Source organism: Eleutherodactylus coqui, chromosome 6 (genome assembly GCF_035609145.1).
Source record: "Eleutherodactylus coqui strain aEleCoq1 chromosome 6, aEleCoq1.hap1, whole genome shotgun sequence".
Lineage (NCBI taxonomy): Eukaryota > Metazoa > Chordata > Amphibia > Anura > Eleutherodactylidae > Eleutherodactylus > Eleutherodactylus coqui.
Genome location: NC_089842.1, coordinates 231,618,135 through 231,636,615, shown reverse-complemented (window position 1 = coordinate 231,636,615; position 18,481 = coordinate 231,618,135). Strand labels below are relative to the sequence as shown.

At 45.0% G+C, this 18,481-nt stretch overlaps 1 protein-coding gene across 1 annotated transcript in view; it reads right to left on the bottom strand.

The window, feature by feature from the left end:
• LOC136571867 (scavenger receptor cysteine-rich type 1 protein M130-like) overlaps nucleotides 1-18,481 on the bottom strand; it is a 167,450-nt gene that overhangs the window by 105,421 nt on the left and 43,548 nt on the right. Inside the window, exons 5-6 of the mRNA XM_066572485.1 lie at nucleotides 9,426-9,737; nucleotides 2,118-2,417 (exon numbers count right to left, since the gene is read on the bottom strand). Of these exons, the coding sequence (XP_066428582.1) occupies nucleotides 2,118-2,417; nucleotides 9,426-9,737 (612 nt within the window). The remainder of the gene's footprint in view (nucleotides 1-2,117; nucleotides 2,418-9,425; nucleotides 9,738-18,481) is intronic.

Sequence of the window (18,481 nt, the reverse complement as noted above, 5' to 3'; positions counted from 1 at the left end):
TGTGATTACCCAGTGTCTGTCTTAATGAGTACCTACGCTGGTCTTGTTCTTTATTTGATACTGCAGTTTGTCCTATTTCCTAGTCCACCAATGTTATATTCCAGGAGACTCCCTATAAGCCCAACATTTTTAAACACTGTTGCATAGATCTTACCTGTACATATAATGCCAGCAGTATCCCAGGATGGACATTTACTGTTTCCAAGTGCAGTTATATTGCAGTCCCCCAGATGGTATTCTGTACCTGTGCAATGGAATCTGTATGTGGTGGTAACATAATATGTCCCAAAGTGGCCTCCACCTGGAATGGACACAGCAACTCCACATTTCATTTGCCTACAGAGCACATTAGCCTCTTGTAGACTCCAATGAGAACTGCATGTCGCCATCCATTGTCCTTCATGTAATACCTCTACTCTCCCAGAGCAGCGATCATTACCGTTCACAAGTCTGTAGCTGTTAAATAAGCCTAAAAACCATCAAGAAATGAAAACATATTGTGAAGAAACACGAAATCATCAAGATCAACATCACAGTATGTTAAATGTGTCTGTTCTGTAGTAATTGAAGCCAATCCTCCGGTCCTGACCACTGATGTGGACGTCCAGCCACTGTGCATTGACAGTGGGTTGGATGATCAGCTGATCAGTGGGGATCCCAAGAAGCGAATCCCCAATAATCTGCTACTGAGGACCGATCCTGAGGAATTGTCATCAATAGCAAAAAGTTTCAACACTCTCTTTAACTTTTTTCAGACACGACATAGTGACATATGCTGAGATCTATGGTTTTAAACAAAACATGTTAAAAAAAAGTATGTATCCAAACTAGAGATGATCGAACGTGTCCGTTACGGACACTTACGCACCCGGACACCGGCTTTCCCGAACACTTCAGTGTTCGGGCGTAAATGTTCGGGGGCCGTCGGGGGGGCGGGGGTCGCCGTGGCAGCGCGGGCGGCAGCAGCGGGGAACAGGGGGGAGCCCTCTCTCTCTCCCTCTCCCCCCCACTCCCCGCCGCACCCCCCCGCGCTGCCACGGCGACCGACGAACATTTTTCGCCCGAACACGGAAGTACTCGCAAAGTTCGGTGTTCGGGCGAAAAGGGGCGGGGCCGAACATGTTCGATCATCTCTAATCCAAACATATCTGAAAATCAAACATTTTTTACAAACACATTGAAAAACATAAGAATCCATAGATTATAATAGATACATGCTTACAGCCCCGAAAACTGGTAGGAACATCTTAGCAGCAATTATTCTGAGTTGTTAAATTACAATCACAATACCCTGCACAAGTTCCTCCAACTTAAAAAAAGAAATCAGACACATACATTTTTTATGGACACCGGAGAAAATGCCTATTTTTATGGACTGTCAGGGACTTTATGGATGGTTGGCAACCCTGAACAGGCGCCTCAATGAATGCCACAAAACGGTAGGACCTCATTGGATGCCACCTGTAAGTGATCTGTCATACATGGGGTCCCGTGTTAAAAACTGTACTCTTTATGTTAAGGTTTAAGATTTTTTTATCTGATAGCACAAGATTCTCTTCAACTAATATCATGTAAAGTCGTGTTCAAAAAAAAAAAAAAAGCAAAGTTTGGACAATCTGTCCAAGTACGGCAAGCTGGACGGAAAGTTTTTACTTTTTAATGAAATATTGTGAAATACATATGGACTCTTTAAGAAATACAAAATGTACTTCTAATCTCCATGTATGAATATTATTTAAGGGAATGTTTCTGGTATCTGATGTTACAGCCATTAATTAGAGTAATTCTCTAGAATATAATCTGTTTGTCCATTATTTCTAATGTTGTAGCCTTTTATTTATTTTTTATTTTTAAAACCTTTTCTTGGGACGGCCCTATTGGAGAGCCACATCCCTAATAATGGAGTGCAGCCCATTCCCCCAGAGACCAGGAAGTGACAGGGGAATATATACATGGACTTATCTGTATGAAGACTGGAGTATTCTTAAAGATTTTCCTTAGAATAAAAACCTAATTGAAACTACATGTTATTCTGTGATTATGCATGTTGTTTATACAATATTTTACACCATTATTCACAATGACATCATAGAATGAAATTCATTACGCACCTTTACATTGGATAGAGGGGGCACTTTCTTTGGTGCATTTTCTATTTTTGCTATTTCTTATACAGTCATACAGCCTGGACTCATTGCCAACACAATGGATTTGCTCTGTCCATATTGGTCCAGGTCTTCTTGTATAGGTCATTAATGATGGCACTGCTTCTCCACATTGAAGTTCTTTACAAAGTACATTAGCCGCTCTTAGCTCTGAGTCAATCTCACAAACAGATCCCCAAGTATCACCATGACGTGCTTCTAAATGTCCTGAGCAAGCACTAGCCCCATCGGCTAGTCTGTATTCTCTGTGACCTGATGATTAATCATAAATCACTGAACACATTAGTGTACATTCACATCACATGTCCATACTATACTATAATCATTACACCTATGCGATGTCTATTATACTCTACATAGGGAGGAGAGCTGCAGGATTCGTCTTGTATTTCTTCCTCTGAGGATTTCTAACACTTTATTATTTCTCTTCCTGACAGAACATGATTGAGGGTTAATTATTAGAGATGAGCGAGCATACTCGTCCGAGCTTGATACTCGTTTGAGTATTAGGGTGTTCGAGATGCTCGTTCCTCGAGACGAGCACCACGCCATGTTCGAGTTACTTTCACTTTCTTCCCTGAGAAATTTGCGCGCTTTTCTGGCCAATAGAAAGACAGGGAAGGCATTACAACTTCCTCCTGTGACATTCCAGCCCTATACCACCCCCCTGCAGTGAGTGGCTGGCGAGATCAGGTGACACCCTAGTATTAAAATCTGCCCCGCCCGCGGCTCGCAACAGATGCATGGTGACAGAGATCAGGGAAAGTGCTGTCTTGCTGTAGCTGCTATAGGGAGAGTGTTAGGTGTTATTTTAGTCTTCAAGAACCCCAACGGTCCTTTTTAGGGCCACATCTGACCCTGTGCAGTACTGTTGAGGCTGCTGGGAGCAGTGTTGCACAATTTTTTTTTTTTGTATATCAGGCGTGCAGACCATTGTCTCCCCAGTCTGCAGTCATTTTACAGAGTATAGGGGCAGTACTGGTGAGGCAGGGACAGTGGGAAAGGTAAAAGAGATATACTGGCTATATAGGCAGTGTGGTTGTTCCCACAAAGTTAAAAAATATACAATATTTGGCCTGCCTGTCAGTGCCTTCCGTTTACAGCGTCTCTGCTGGGGGTAGTAGTTAGTGAATTAATACCCAGCCTTGCGCATAATTGTTTCCTGCCTCTGCAGTGCGTTTGCCTTTAGTTTACAGCGTCTCTGCTGGGGGTAGTAGTTGGTGAATTAATACCCAGCCTGCGCATAATTGTTTCCTGCCTCTGCAGTGCGTTATGTACGCAAAGTCAGCCTCCAACAGGGCAATCGAAATACAGTGTATATCACAGGCAGTGTGGTTATTCCCACAAAGTTAAAAAATATACAATATTTGGCCTGCCTGTCAGTGTCTTCCGTTTACAGCATCTCTGCTGGGGGTAGTAGTTGGTGAATTAATACCCAGCCTTGCGCATAATTGTTTCCTGCCTCTGCAGTGCGTTAGCCTTCAGTTTACAGCGTCTCTGCTGGGGGTAGTAGTTGGTGAATTAATACCCATCCTGCGCATAATTGTTTCCTGCCTCTGCAGTGCATTATGTACGCAAAGTCAGCCTCCAACAGGGCAATCGAAATACAGTGTATATCACAGGCAGTGTGGTTGTACCCACAAAGTTAAAAATTATACAATATTTGGCCTGCCTGTCAGTGCCTTCCGTTTACAGCATCTCTGCTGGGGGTAGTAGTTGGTGAATTAATACCCAGCCTTGCGCATAATTGTTTCCTGGCTCTGCAGTGCGTTTGCCTTCAGTTTACAGCGTCTCTGCTGGGGGTAGTAGTTGGTGAATTAATACCCAGCCTTGCACATAATTGTTTCCTGACTCTGCAGTGCGTTACGTACGCGAAGTCAGCCTCCAACCACAGGCCAATAAGCGGCACATTTAATTACAGCATTCTGTTTCTGCTAATCATGTAATACACCATGCTGAGGGGTAGGGGTAGGCCTAGAGGACGTGGACGGGGGCAAGGACGCGGAGGCCCAAGTCAGGGTGTGGGCACCAGCCGAGCTCCTGATCCAGGTGTATCGCCATGACCATTCTTTGCGCACTAAATATTGGAAATTTAAAGGGTTAGAACTAGATTATTCAATCATATACATAAAAGTAAGTGACCCCCTATGTAATGTAACTATTAACACACATCTGTACTTCACAAACTTGAAATTTGGCATGACCATTCCTATGTTATGTAACTAATAACATATCTTCTCAGCAAAACAAAACGCATTTAGAAATATGAGTATATACTGACAGTAATAAAACTGACTGTTGTATGTATTGGAAGGCTGTAAAGTACAAAAGGAAGTGGACATGGACTGCTGGAATGGAGTATACCTTTATGTATAACAAGGGGCTGCAACCTTCAGTCTGGGTAGGAAAATTTGAATAAAAAGGGGCGTTACCTTTCAGGGTAAAAATGAGGAGAGTGTCTGAGGTGGACATTCTGTGGGGTGACATTATCACATACAGTCTGAGATAAATCTTTCTCCTATCTGCCTTTACACTGAGAAGAATCTATCTGATCTGTGTGTTATGATCAGCGTGTGTGAGGTGGCACATTCTGTGGGGTGACATTATCACATACAGTCTGAGATAAATCTCTCTCTAATCTGCCTTTACACTGAGAGGAATCTATCTGATCTGTGTGTAATGAGCACCGTGTGTGAGGTGGCACATTCTGTGGGGTGACATTATCACATACAGTCTGAGATAAATCTCTCTCTTATCTGCCTATACACTGAGAGGAATCTATCTGATCTGTGTGTTATGATCAGCGTGTGTGAGGTGGCACATTCTGTGAGTGGACCTTTTCAAAAAACTACCATTTTAGTTTTAATGAGGAATTATTATTTTCTTTTAAAATTCAACTGTTTTCTTATTTGTTTTTCACAAATCTTTTTAATTTTATTTTTTTATTTTATATACGTCGCATGGTTACCTCCCCGTGGTGTTTCCTGGGTAATGCAAAGAACCATGCAAAATGGTGAACATATTTTTTTCCTCGGTATCTCTAAAGTAACCATGACTTCATAAGATTTTCCGTGTGAACACCAGATAAACACCAGTACCAAATTAACTCGGGCGAAGCCGGGTATATCAGCTAGTAAAATATATTTCTTTTCTTCTCTCCTCCTAGTGATTGCACTTTGGGTAACTGTGTGTACGCTATGAGACAATAGAAGAGAGCGGCAGACCATCTTGAGGTTGAGATTTTTGAGTTGTTTGCTCACAGAGGACCTTTTCTCCACCATAATGGACAATCCACAGTATTGGGATTGATGTATAGGAATGTACTAAATAAGTGGGCATATAGAGGTTTGGTTAAACATCTTAAAGAAGGATTATGCCTTTGTGTAAAAAAAAAAAATAGAAAAAAAGGAAAAATATATATTTTTCTTTTCCCTTATATTTGACCAATGAGAATAGTTTTTCTGGCCTTTGTGAACTTTTTAGAACAGAATTCTTGATGTTATAGACTGTCAATTGAATAACCTTTTCTATCACTAGATATACCTATGTGTACTAGATAGATGGGGATCTACCTTCAAATTATGTATATGGATAGTTTCAGTGTTTTTGTTTTTTTCTCTTCTCTCTTTTTGGGTTATAAGTATACTTATTTTTGATTAACAATAGGGGGTTATCCATCTAAATTATTGAAGGTAAAGATAAGAATAGAGCACAAAATCATTATAGTTTTGGTGACAAGTCACATGAGTGGCTATATTATATAGGGATAGTGAGCAACACACATAACATTAATCAGTGCCATATCTCCCCACCGATGGGATCTGTGATGTAGAAAAAAGGGTAACTATGGTTGCTCTGACTGATGAGACCGCACAGCGTTGTGATCCCATGCAGCAATGTGAATCTGAGACCAAATGCAGAATACTACACTGGGCACTTTATATATCTTACCATGTTTCCACAAAAATAGGTCCTACCCCGATAGTATGACCAATCGGGTTTTTGGGGGAGGCTTGAAATATAAGGCCTCCCCGAAAATAGGACCTATCTCAAATACCCCCCCCCCCCCAAAAAAAAATCAATACTCACCTGGTCCGCGGTGTCCCGATGGTCTTCGGTGGCGCTGCAGCAAAGAGTCCTCCCAGTCTGCCTGCTCAGCTTCTGCTGGTGACGGGGCTTTGAATACCCTGCCTCCAGCAGAGCGAGCCCTGTGATTGGCTAATCTCAGCGCCATCTGCCAATCACAGTCGGCACTTGATGAACCAATCACAGCAATTAAGTGGATGACATCACTGCATGGCTGTGATTGGCTCATCGAGCGCTGGCTATGATTGGCTGCTGGCGCTGTGTTTAGCCAATCACAGCATTTGCTTTGCTGGAGGCGGGGTATTCAAAGCCCCGTCGCCAGAAAGAAGTTGAGCAGGCAGACAGGGAGGACACTTGCCGCAGCGCTGCCGGAGACCATCGGGATGCCGTGGACCAGGTAAGTATAAGCCCACCCCCCTACCCCCCTCTCCTGAAAACAAGACACGGTGCCCATTTTGGGGCAAAAAATAATATAAGACAGTGACTAATTTTCAGGGGAAACACGGTACTTCTGACTCGACTGTTGTTTCTATGTGCGGATGGTTTGCATAAAGTTTTAAAATTAAAGCAAGAAGGTGTCTGTGATGTCATCAGTGTGTGCTGCTCCATAAGAGAGACAATGTACCCCTCCCCCTTTGACTGGCATCCCCGCACTGATACAGATGAGCACATGTCCCCTGTATGGTGGAATCACATAGTATGTGTTCTTTGTATGTCTACAACAGCCACTAGCCACCTTCCCTGCTAAGTATATAAGCTACACATGTGTTGCCACCTAATATGGGATTAGGGCATGATTTAAGCATCGCTTACATTCAGTTTCCTCATGCCTCTGATGAAGCTAGGTTTATACTAGCGTAATGCGTAAGGTTGAGGGGCCCCCCGGCCTTGTTACCGTAAGACAGGCTTAACAGTGATTCCTCCATGCAGGTTCAAGTATTGTGTATATTATATAATTTCCTTTGTTTTGCAGTCATATTAGTGCTGCAGGATATATGCTGCAGAGGGAATCATTGGTCTTATATGTGATTGTGGATATGTATATCCTTAAGGGCTTATTCAGACGAACGTATATCGGCCCCGTATTTACGTCAGCCGATATACTGCATCCCTCTCTGTAGGGGGAGGAGGCTGGAAGAGCCGGGAGCAGTGCACTGAGCTCCTGCCCCCTCTCCGCCCCTCTGCACTATTTGCAATGAGGGGAGGCGGGACAGGAGTGGAGCTAATTCCTCAGAACTTAGCCCTGCCCCCGTCCCACCTCCTCTTATTGAAAATAGTGCAGAGGGGCGGAGAGGGGGCGGAGAGAGGGTGCAGAGGGGGCGGGAGCTCAGTGCACTGCTCCCGGCTATTCCAGCCTCCTCCCCCTGCAAAGAGGGATGCCGTATGTCGGCCGGTGTGAATTTCCGGCCGATATACAGTCGTCTGAATAAGCCCTGAGCCTGTAATGCACACGGCACGCTCAATATTGAATGTATTTGTATGTCTATTTATTACCTTTAGCTATCTATAGTGCAATCTAGGGACAAGGCTCTGGCCACATCTGTGGTTTTAAACGTTTTTACGTTTTTTGTAAGGGGATGTGTTTATGAACTATGCTTAATAAAGGTGGAATTATTATTTTTTGAGTGCTGGCATGTGTTTTCTTGCTTCCTGTTCTCTCTGTGTTTAGAAGGCATAGAAACGAGACACACTCAAATATGGCAAATTTCGGGTTTTTTTTCAATTTCACTCCACTTAGAATTTTTTTAAAAGTTTGTCAGTACATTACATGGTACATTAAATAATACCATTAAAAAATACAATTCGTCCAGCAAAAAACAAGCCCTCAGACTGGATAAATAAATCATAAAGTTATGATTTTTTAAAAGGGGAAAGGTAAAAGGGCTATGTGCTTAAAGGGTTAAAAAAGCATCTAGATGTAAGACAGCCAGATGGATGTCAAGAGTAGACTATACATTTGTAATAATTAAAGGGGTTGTCCCGCGCCGAAACGGGTTTTTTTTTTTCAACCCCCCCCCCCCCCCCCCGTTCGGCGCGAGACAACCCCGATGCAGGGACGTACAGAAAGTTTACCGGAGCGCTTACCTTAATCCCCGCGCTCCGGTGACTTCTATACTTACCTGTGAAGATGGCCGCCGGAATCCTCTTCTTCCGTGGACTGCAGCTCTTCTGTGCGGTCCATTGCCGATTCCAGCCTCCTGATTGGCTGGAATCGGCACGTGACGGGGCGGAGCTACACGGAGCCGGCATCCTGCACGAAAGGCTCCATAGAAGAGAACAGAAGACCAGGACTGCGCAAGCGCGGCTAATTTGGCCATCGGAGGGCGAAAATTAGTCGGCACCATGGAGACGAGGACGCTAGCAACGGAGCAGGTAAGTATAAAACTTTTTATAACTTCTGTATGGCTCATAATTAATGCACAATGTATATTACAAAGTGCATTAATATGGCCATACAGAAGTGTATAACCCCACTTGCTGCCGCGGGACAACCCCTTTAATGTCTTAACCACTTCTGTGCAAATGCATCTTCTTCAGAGCACATATTCTGGTATAGTCAGGCAGCAAGCAGGAGTGTGCTTCTTGATTATATCATTACAGGTCCTTTACCACCACCTATCCTCCATACTGCTGAGCTCTGTCCTCATGAACTGGTCACACGAATATATCGTCATGGGTCTCTCACCACTGTGGTTACTTACAGAGCAGGCAGACCACAGCGAACACGAGGCCATGTGGTATTAACCAGAATTACCATATGGGCAGTCCATCCCTGCAGCCAACTGGTACATACAGCTGATAATTGTAACTTATCGCAATGTATGTGACAGATGGACAACAGTAATGAGGCTGCCATTTATAAGGCCTTTAACAAAGCAATTGGTGTCTCACCACCGGCAGATCTCACCTGCTCCAACACATCTCATACCCAGAGCTACAAGTCCCATCATCTATACAGATATGTATACAGGGGACTCTATTACACCAGTATAATAACCCTTAATGATGGGACTGATGGCTCATAGAAAATGTCTTTGACTGAAGCTGCTGCCCGGCTGATATTTAGTGTCATTCTCTCAGCAGTTGCTGGTGCAGTCATTGTATATGGTGTCACGTATAATGCTGTATCCAGTCCAGTGTGTGATGTGTGCAGAGAAAACAAATGTCTCTTACCTGAACATTTTACTCCAATCAGAAGTACAGTAGGATATATATTATCATATAAAGAACGTTCACACTGTGACCAGGATGTCTCTTCTCCTCCACATCGTAGATGCAACGTCCTCCTGGCATCATCTACAAATATGTCCCCTGTTGTTACACCATGTGGTACATTTGTGGTGTTACATCCCAGCTCTCTACAAAGCACATTAGCAATGGTTTCTCTGTTGTCTGTGTCATATTTCATTGCCCACCATTTTTCCAAATATCTCACTTCCACTAATCCTTCACATTCAGTGTTTCCTGCAGAAAGTCTCATAAGAGCTGTAAAAATAAACAGAAATGAATATAAAAATCCATGAATCTAAGTAAATAATAATATAACAGCGCTCACCCCATGACATCCCCCTCCATATGCCCATTAAGCACAATGTACATCTTAGAGGGGTGACTAGCACTCGGGGTCCCTCTCTATGGGCCAGAATGAAGAGGGGCACATGGTGGATCTGGTAAGTTCTGCATCACATGGGTGTCAATTCATCAGAATCCCCAGATGTGGCTCCCCAGAGATCACAGCTGATTGCCATGGACTAGAGAAGCCAACTTCTTCTTATAACAGCAGTCTTCATGAGAGGATCCCCAAGAGCAGCGACCAATCGTTACATCTCTTGCTACACCCCACATACCAGGAATATAATCTACAACATCAAGTCACAAGTGCTCAAGTATATTTGCGTAGATACAGGGGTCCCAAAAATGTCTACACTAGAGATGAGCAAGCATGCTCATCTGAGCTTGATGCTCGTTCGAGCATTAGCCTGCTCGATGCAGTCATTACTGAAGCCGAGCACCACGCAGTGCTTGAGTTGCTTGAAAAAATTTCACCCTCTCCTCCCCACATGTTTTCAATGGAGCCTCGGCTGCTGCCAGCTGCTCCATTGAAAACAATGGTCTGCCACCACCCCTGAATTGTTTTTTATTGAAGGGCTTTACATATAAGGCCTTCCCTGAAAAACAATCATTTTAGTGTAAAAAAAAATGTTTCCTGCGAGGGAAAAGAATTCCCTGCTGTGACAGATGCAGCAAATGAATTCTTCATTCCTGCGGGGAATAAATAATTCCCTACCACAGCTAGGGATCCAGCTGCCGGCATGTTGAAATTGTTTTTCAGGGAAGAGCTTTAAAACAAGAAGGAATGGTGGATAAAATTTTTAAAAAATTATACTTGCCTTTCTTCAGCTGCCAGGGCTCAGCCACGTCCAGCCGGTTCTTCTCTCTTCACTGCTCTCAGTAGTATTCAGCAGGCGGGGAATTATAATCCCCGCCTGATGAATGGGCTGCCTCTGATTGGCTGATCACTGTGACCAATCAGAGGCAGCTCTCAGCTATTTGAAGACAGCTGAGAGCTGCCTCTGATTGGTCCCTGTGCTCAGCCAATCAGAGGCAGCACTCACCCATTCATGAATTCAAGCACAACAGACCATGGTTCAATTAGAACAAACACTTGAATATGGTGTGTTGAGCTGTCAGCTTGCTCATTCATATATGTTTTATAATTCCCTGCTTGCTCAAGCGGGTTCACCTGCCCCCGATCCTGGGCTTTAAACAACAAAAAATTACATGCAGGAAAAAGTGTAATCCATGCTTGCTTGCAGAGTAAAATTTGTAATCTTCCTTTTTTTAGTCATATTTAAAATTGCCAGGTATACACATTTCTAACCAGACGCATATCGGCTGCACAGAGCCTTCGTCAGTGGCTCAGGTACTGTGACAATGTGATATCTTAAGAAACTTTCCAAAAATTTTAAGTGGGATGAAATGAAAAAGAAAAAAAAAAAACAACAAAACAATTGCACAACTGTTTGTCTTTCAGTTATATAGCAGTCATTTATGTGGTTAGTGACATATTAGCTCGATTCTGCGGGTCAGTGTGATTACGGCATTAATACATTTACATGGTTTTATTTATGTTTTACTACTTTTAAAAGTAATTTTTTTTTATGTTTGCATTGATGAGGCTTTGTGAGGGCTTGATTTCTGCAGGACGAGTTGTAGTTTTTAATGTTCAAAAAGTTCTTACTAAGACAGCAGTTTCGCAAATATCAGTTATGCAGACACAGTTATCAACAAATCTCTATTGGCAAATGCTTCTACATGCTTTGAGAGATACCATTGTCTCCACTTTTCAGCAGTTATAAACAATATAAGAAATAAATCTAATGTGTGACAGAAATAGGAAGGTCAAAGTACAGGGCGGGGGAAAGCAGAACAGGACACTGGTCCCAGACCACTTTATCATAAGAATAGATAGTATATGATTATTAAAGCCTAGGTCTCACACATTAGAATCCAGTTAACAAACCTCGAGGATGTACGGATAGCAATTAGAGATGAGCGAACGTGTTCGGCTCCGCCCCTTTTCGCCCGAGCACCGAACTTTGCGAGCAATTCCGTGCTCGGGCGAAAAAAGTTCGGGGGTCGCCGTGGCAGCGCGGGGGGGCGCGGCGGGGAGTGGGGGGGAGAGGGAGAGAGAGAGGGCTCCCCCCTGTTCCCCGCTGCTGCCGCCCGCGCCGCTGCGCCTCTCCCCGCCCCCCGGCGCCGGCCGAATCTTTACGCGCGGACACTGAAGTCCTCGGTAAAGCCGGTGTCTGGGTGCGTAAGTGTTCGTTTAGAACACGTTCGCTCATCTCTAATAGCAATCCAAGGTTGCCTGGTAGAATAGAAGTGTGGGTGTGCATTGTCTTTGCCTTCTCTCATCTCCTCCAACCGCAAGAGGGTGTTCATTGCATCCACCCACATCACCCTAGAAGGGGGAGTGTAAGAACACCACTTCCTGGGGATAATTTGCCTAGTGGCAAGGACAAAGAACCATAAAAGGACATTTCTAGTAAGTGAAACAGAGCCAAGGAATATAGACAGTAGGGCAGCCTCAAGGGTAAGCCAGATTGCTGTCTTACATGTATGGTTGTATATGGTCATGATATCCCGTCACAACATGGCTATGGGGAACATTCCCACTAGAAATGAATAATAGGGCCTGTTACGGACAGAGAGTGTGGATCCACTATGCTAACCAACTGGTTTGGCTTTGGGTGAGGTTGGCAGCTGACCACCGATGTTCAGAGATACCGGTACAAGGCACTGCAAAGCCAGCCATTCATTGAGCAATAACAGATGGGAAATCTTGCCCTTTGCTAGTAAAAGAGATGGAGGCACCACTGTTTATAAGCTGGGTAGCTATCCTAACAAGTACGGCCACACAGTCTTCCTCTAGGGTCTGATTATCCCTGACGGGACACAGGAGAGAAGTACAGGACACCAGACACCACTGTAACAAACCAATAACACAGGACGGGGCTTCACATCCCACAGAACTGGGAACGGTACAAAGACAGGATCTGGCAGCATACAAACATAAACAGATATGAGTATGGACAGGAGACCTATGCTGGGAGACAGGGGCAGGCTCACACCAGGATAACATGCAAAGTCAGGAAGCAGCTAACATAAAGGATAAAGGGCAGACAGAAAAGATAGATATAGGAAGGCTCTGCTGGGAGACAGAGCCAAACACCAAAACAGGGAAGATTCAAGGACAGGATATACAGATAAATACCGGAATAAGCAGACAGAAGACCTAGGAATGATGGATGTCTGGAAACAAACACACAGCAATACTCAGGCCAAGAGGAAGTGCATCAGCCCAGCTTAAAGAGGAGAGTAAGGCCCATTAACCCTGCAGCTGGGCTGACAGCAAGGGGACTGGTTAACTCATTCAGTGCTGGTAGAAAATAGAAACATCGAGTCCATACATATAGGAGGAGTGGAGTGATGCCCACGTTCACCTGGGACAGCAAGAGGGTGGCAAACATGGGTAGCGGACCTGACAGTGCAAATGGCTCTAGAGCATTTCCGACATAAAACAGAGATGTGATCAAAAATTTTATTCAGTCTCTCTGGAATTCTGTACCACCTAGAAAGAATTTTGTAATTGAGTTTTTGCAGTTTACATGAGGCTGCCATCGTGTGTGAGAATATGTGCTAAAGGGCAGACAGAAAAGATAGATATAGGAAGGCTCTGCTGGGAGACAGAGCCAAACACCAAAACAGGGAAGATTCAAGGACAGGATATACAGATAAATACCGGAATAAGCAGACAGAAGACCTAGGAATGATGGATGTCTGGAAACAAACACACAGCAATACTCAGGCCAAGAGGAAGTGCATCAGCCCAGCTTAAAGAGGAGAGTAAGGCCCATTAACCCTGCAGCTGGGCTGACAGCAAGGGGACTGGTTAACTCATTCAGTGCTGGTAGAAAATAGAAACCGAGTCCATACATATAGGAGGAGTGGAGTGATGCCCACGTTCACCTGGGACCGCAAGAGGGTGGCAAACACGGGTAGCGGACCTGACAGTGCAAATGGCTCTAGAGCATTTCCGACATAAAACAGAGATGTGATCAAAAATTTTATTCAGTCTCTCTGGAATTCTGTACCACCTAGAAAGAATTTTGTAATTGAGTTTTTGCAGTTTACATGAGGCTGCCATCGTGTGTGAGAATATGTGCTTTTTGCCATAGCTCCCATGGTAGGCACCTACCAAGCTCTCTCTCCCACATCCCCATATATCCTGGGTCTTCCTCCTCCATCTCCCAGGACAGTAGCATCATACATAATGTAGAGATCAGGTATCTGGGAGGATCCAAAGACAAACACATTTCCTCTAAGGGAGTAGGTGGCTTAATCATGTAATCAGAGAATTTATGAAACACCTTAACTGGAAGTATGCCAACAATGGAGGGACTGTAATGTCTCTAAAAAAGTCCACCAATGGTCTAAGACCTGACCTGATCACAACATCCCTGACTCATACGATGGAAAAAAGTGGGGAGGGATAGATGAGAGGGACTATGAGTGGTGGCCTCAAATTTAGTGTTAGCCATTAACAATGTAAGAGGGCCTGGTAAAGAAATCAGATTGCATTTGGCTGTGAATCTAAATGAAACATCTACCATCTGCGTCAGGATTAGTGACAGGGTAAGATTACCAGGAGGCTTCTAGGGATCCAGAACACTCCCTGTATTAACCTGTGGTCTGTCCCCCATTCCATCTTTACCCATAACTTGGTGGGTTAATGTTTAAATAAGTTTAGAATGCAGTTGGAAATATTGGTTTTATAGTACAGAGAGAAATCCAAAAGAACCAGACCTCTTGTTTTCTGTGTGTGTGTGAGAAGACTACAGAGTAAGCTAAGTCCTCAGCCCCTCCACACGAATTTGGGGATTCATGCTCGCATATGCTGCAGAAAAGGCCTGAGCACTTACATCGGGACAGTTTGACACAGGTACAAGAACTTCGGAAGGGTGTCCATTTTAATGCCGTTTACCCTGCTACTCAAGGACAGAAAGAGTGGATTTCATTTATCCAAATCCCTCTCAAAACTGGAGGCAAATGGTATGAAGTTCAGAGAGAAGGCTTCAGTTGGATCAGCTGGCAAGTGAATCCCTAAGTATTTTATAGAGGAATGTTTCCATCCAAAGGGGATCTGTTTCTGTAGAGGTGACACCTTGGCCTGCAGCAAGGAGACATTCAACATATTGGAATTTTGGAGATTAAATGCCTTAAAATTGCTATGACACTGAATTTTCTAAACTCATGGAGTACCACTGAAAGGCTCACCCTTGGATAGGACAATTATAGGAGGAGGATTGCAGCAAAGAGTGACATCTTGTGTTCTGTTTGGCCCATCACAACCCCTCTTATAGAATCATTTTGTCTCATCATGTTAGGTAGGGATTCTATGGTTAAAATTTAAAGGAATAGAGACAGGGAATATCCCTTGTCTTGTGCTGTTCCAGATCAGAAGAGGGTCTGACAGGGACCTATTGACTCAGGCTCTAACCGTGGGTTGGTTGTAAAGAGCCATTATCTAATTTCTTGTCCGGGGACCCACTTCTACTTTCCTTTGAGTCACGTCTAGGAAATCCCAGCTAACTATTGAAAACCATTTTCCCCTCCACTGCTAGGAGACATAGAAATCTCACCTGTTCTCTGTGGATTAGATCTGGAATGAGGGATTGTAACCAATCTGCTATCAATTTGGACACAATTTTTACATTAATGCTTATAAGTGAGATGGGCCCAAATTTGTACAGACCAAAGCATCCTTCACTGGCTTTTTTAATGGGCCTGTAGGGCATAAGGGGGTAAGGAGTGCCCACTGAAAATTATGTTAGCCCTTTCCAATTCAATTATTTTTTCTCATCCATTCTCCCCAGCTCCAAATAAATTAAAGCTGGTGAGAATGGATGAGAAAAAATACATTTTCCCTGCACCCTCCTGCACATGACAGAGTTCAGGAGGGTGCAGGTGCTCACTGCACCGTGGAGGGACCTGCTTACCTGTCCAGTGTCTTCCGCATTCTCCCTTCTGCCTCCTGGCTCGGCAATTATGTGACCGCTGGGGTCAGGTGGCACCCAGCGGTCACATGATCGCCGAGGCGGGAGGCAGAAGGGAGAATGCGGAAGACGCCGGACAGGTAAGCAGGCCCCCCATTGTGCAGGCTCCTGGCTTGGCGTTCATGTGACAGCTGGCGGTCAGGTGACACCGACGGTCGCATGATCGCCGGCCTGAATCTCCGTGCATTACATAGCGCTAATTGAGTGCTATGTAATGTGTAAAGGAGAAAGCAGAAAGGGTTAAAAACCCTTTCTGCCTTCTCCTCGGGGATCCTCGATGAGGACTAGTGTAGGAGTGTATCTGCACCCGATGTGTCTGATGATCAGGTGCAGATGCACTCCTGCACTGCAGTGTTGGGCCTGTCCCGAAATCGGAGCTGTGGAGGAAAATGATGATGTCGGGGCAGGCCCGACATTGGATTGGAAAGGGTTAAAATAACAAAAAATGAGAGGGAAGATCTCTTCCCTGAATATCTTGCAGAATCTAGCTGAAAAAAATAATGGGGCCTGGACTCTTGCCTATTTTTTAACTTTTTGCTAAATTCTGATAGTTCAGGAGGTGAAAAATCTAGCTCCATCACTCAAGCATCTTTTGTGTCTATCATGTTCGGAGCATGATTATCTAGATAGATATCCATTAGAGATGCTCGGGTGCTCGTCGCTCGAGTCAAACTTTTTGCGATGCTCGAGAGTTCGTTTTGAGTAACGAACCCCATTGAAGTCAACGGGCGACTCGAGCATTTTCGTATATGACCCATGCTCCGCTGAGGTTTTCATTTGTGAAAATCTGGAAAACCCAAGAAAGTAATGGAAACGACACAGCAACATGCTGGGCTGCATCTCAGGTTCCCAGGTCCCACTATTAAGCTACAATAGTGGCAAAAGTCCCCTCCCCCCTAACAATTTTTACTTCGGACAAACCCTAATTAGCAAGGCACACCTTAGCTAAGCACCACACTACCTCCAACCCAGCACAATCACTGCCTGCGGGACACACCGCTGCCTCTTCTCCTGAGTTACATGCTGCCCAACCCCCCCCCCCCCCGCACGACCCAGTGTCGACAGCGCACACAAAAGTGTCCCTGCGCAGCCTTCAGCTGCCCTCATGCCACATGCTCGCTTCATAGCTACACCACCCTCATGTCTGTTTATAAGTGCGTTTGCGATGAGGAGGAACCGGAGGCACACACTGCAGAGGGTTGGCAGGGCCAAGTAGCGACCCTCTTTTAAAGGGGCGGGGCGATAGCCCACAATGCAGTTGAGAATCAATGAGAAATTGACGTTCGATCTTCATTCCAATAAAGTGCCAACCTCCGTCAGGAGCTGCAAACGTGGGCATGAGTTACATAGCTATGGGGAATCCATGTGCCCACACAGTATTCCTTCTGTCTAGTTGTCAGATAGCTCAATTGACACCGCAAGGGGAAAGCTATCTGCACTCTGCCCCCTACCCAAGTCAGTCAGTGTCTTTGTGCCAGACAGGTCAAACACCGCAATGGGAAGTCTGTGTGCATGAACAGCATAGGTGGGTCCAACGCAACCCAAGACATGAGCAATAAATAAATCAGAGTGGCCAAACATGGCAGACTTACACTGCACCAACGACATAGGCCTCGGCCCACAGCTTTAGCAATCGTAGGCAGGAAGCGGACTTCGATGCTAGTACACCTGTGAAGGTCTCAGTAATCTGTTACGTTTTCTTTCACCGCTCCAAAGACTGGATTAGCCAGGAAAAAGTTACACAGGCCCACCTGGCGCCGTTGCAGATCCCCCGGGACATAAGCCTCGGCCAACAGCTTCAGCAATCGTAGGCAGGAAGCGGACTTCGATGCTAGTACACCTGTGAAGGTCTCATTAATGCAGTTATGCTCCTCTCCAGTTTCTCAGATAACTCTGGTAACACGAGAGAAAATACATGATGCGCAATGCTGACCCCCTGATCCCAAGCAGGAGGAGGAGGTGGCCTCACAAGGCCAAGAAACCATGACCAGGACCCACTGTAGCCTGTGCTGAAAGGATGTGAGCCGGCCCTTGGTCAAGCTTGGTCCCAGCAAACACCTTGTGTGGCCCAAGGTGCTGCGAGGGACATAGCAATGGGGAATCTATGTGTCCACACACTACTTATTCTGTTTGGGTGTCGGATACCTCATCGACAACGCAAGGGCTAAACCATCTGCACTCTGCACCCTACCCGAGTCTGTCAGTCTTTTGAGGACAGACAGTTAAAACATCTCTATGGGAAGTCTGTGAGCACCCACAGCATGGGTGGGCCCAAGGAACTTAAAGACAGTACACATAAAGAAATCAGAGTGCCCAAACATGGCAGATTTTCACTGCGCCCAGGACATAGGCCTCTGCACAAACCCTCAGCAATTGCAGGCATAGAGTGGACTCCGATGCTAGCGTAGCTTTGAACATCTCATTAGCGATGTATCACTCCTCTTGTTTTTCCCAATGCAGTGCCCCGGATAGCTGTGGTAACGTGAGAGAAAATGCATGTTGGCTTCGGCCCACACTCCATGCCATAGTCAGTCTGTTTTTTTTTAAAGTGCCAGGCAGGCACAAATCCGCTATGGGAAATCTGTGTGCACCCACAGCATGGGTGGGTCC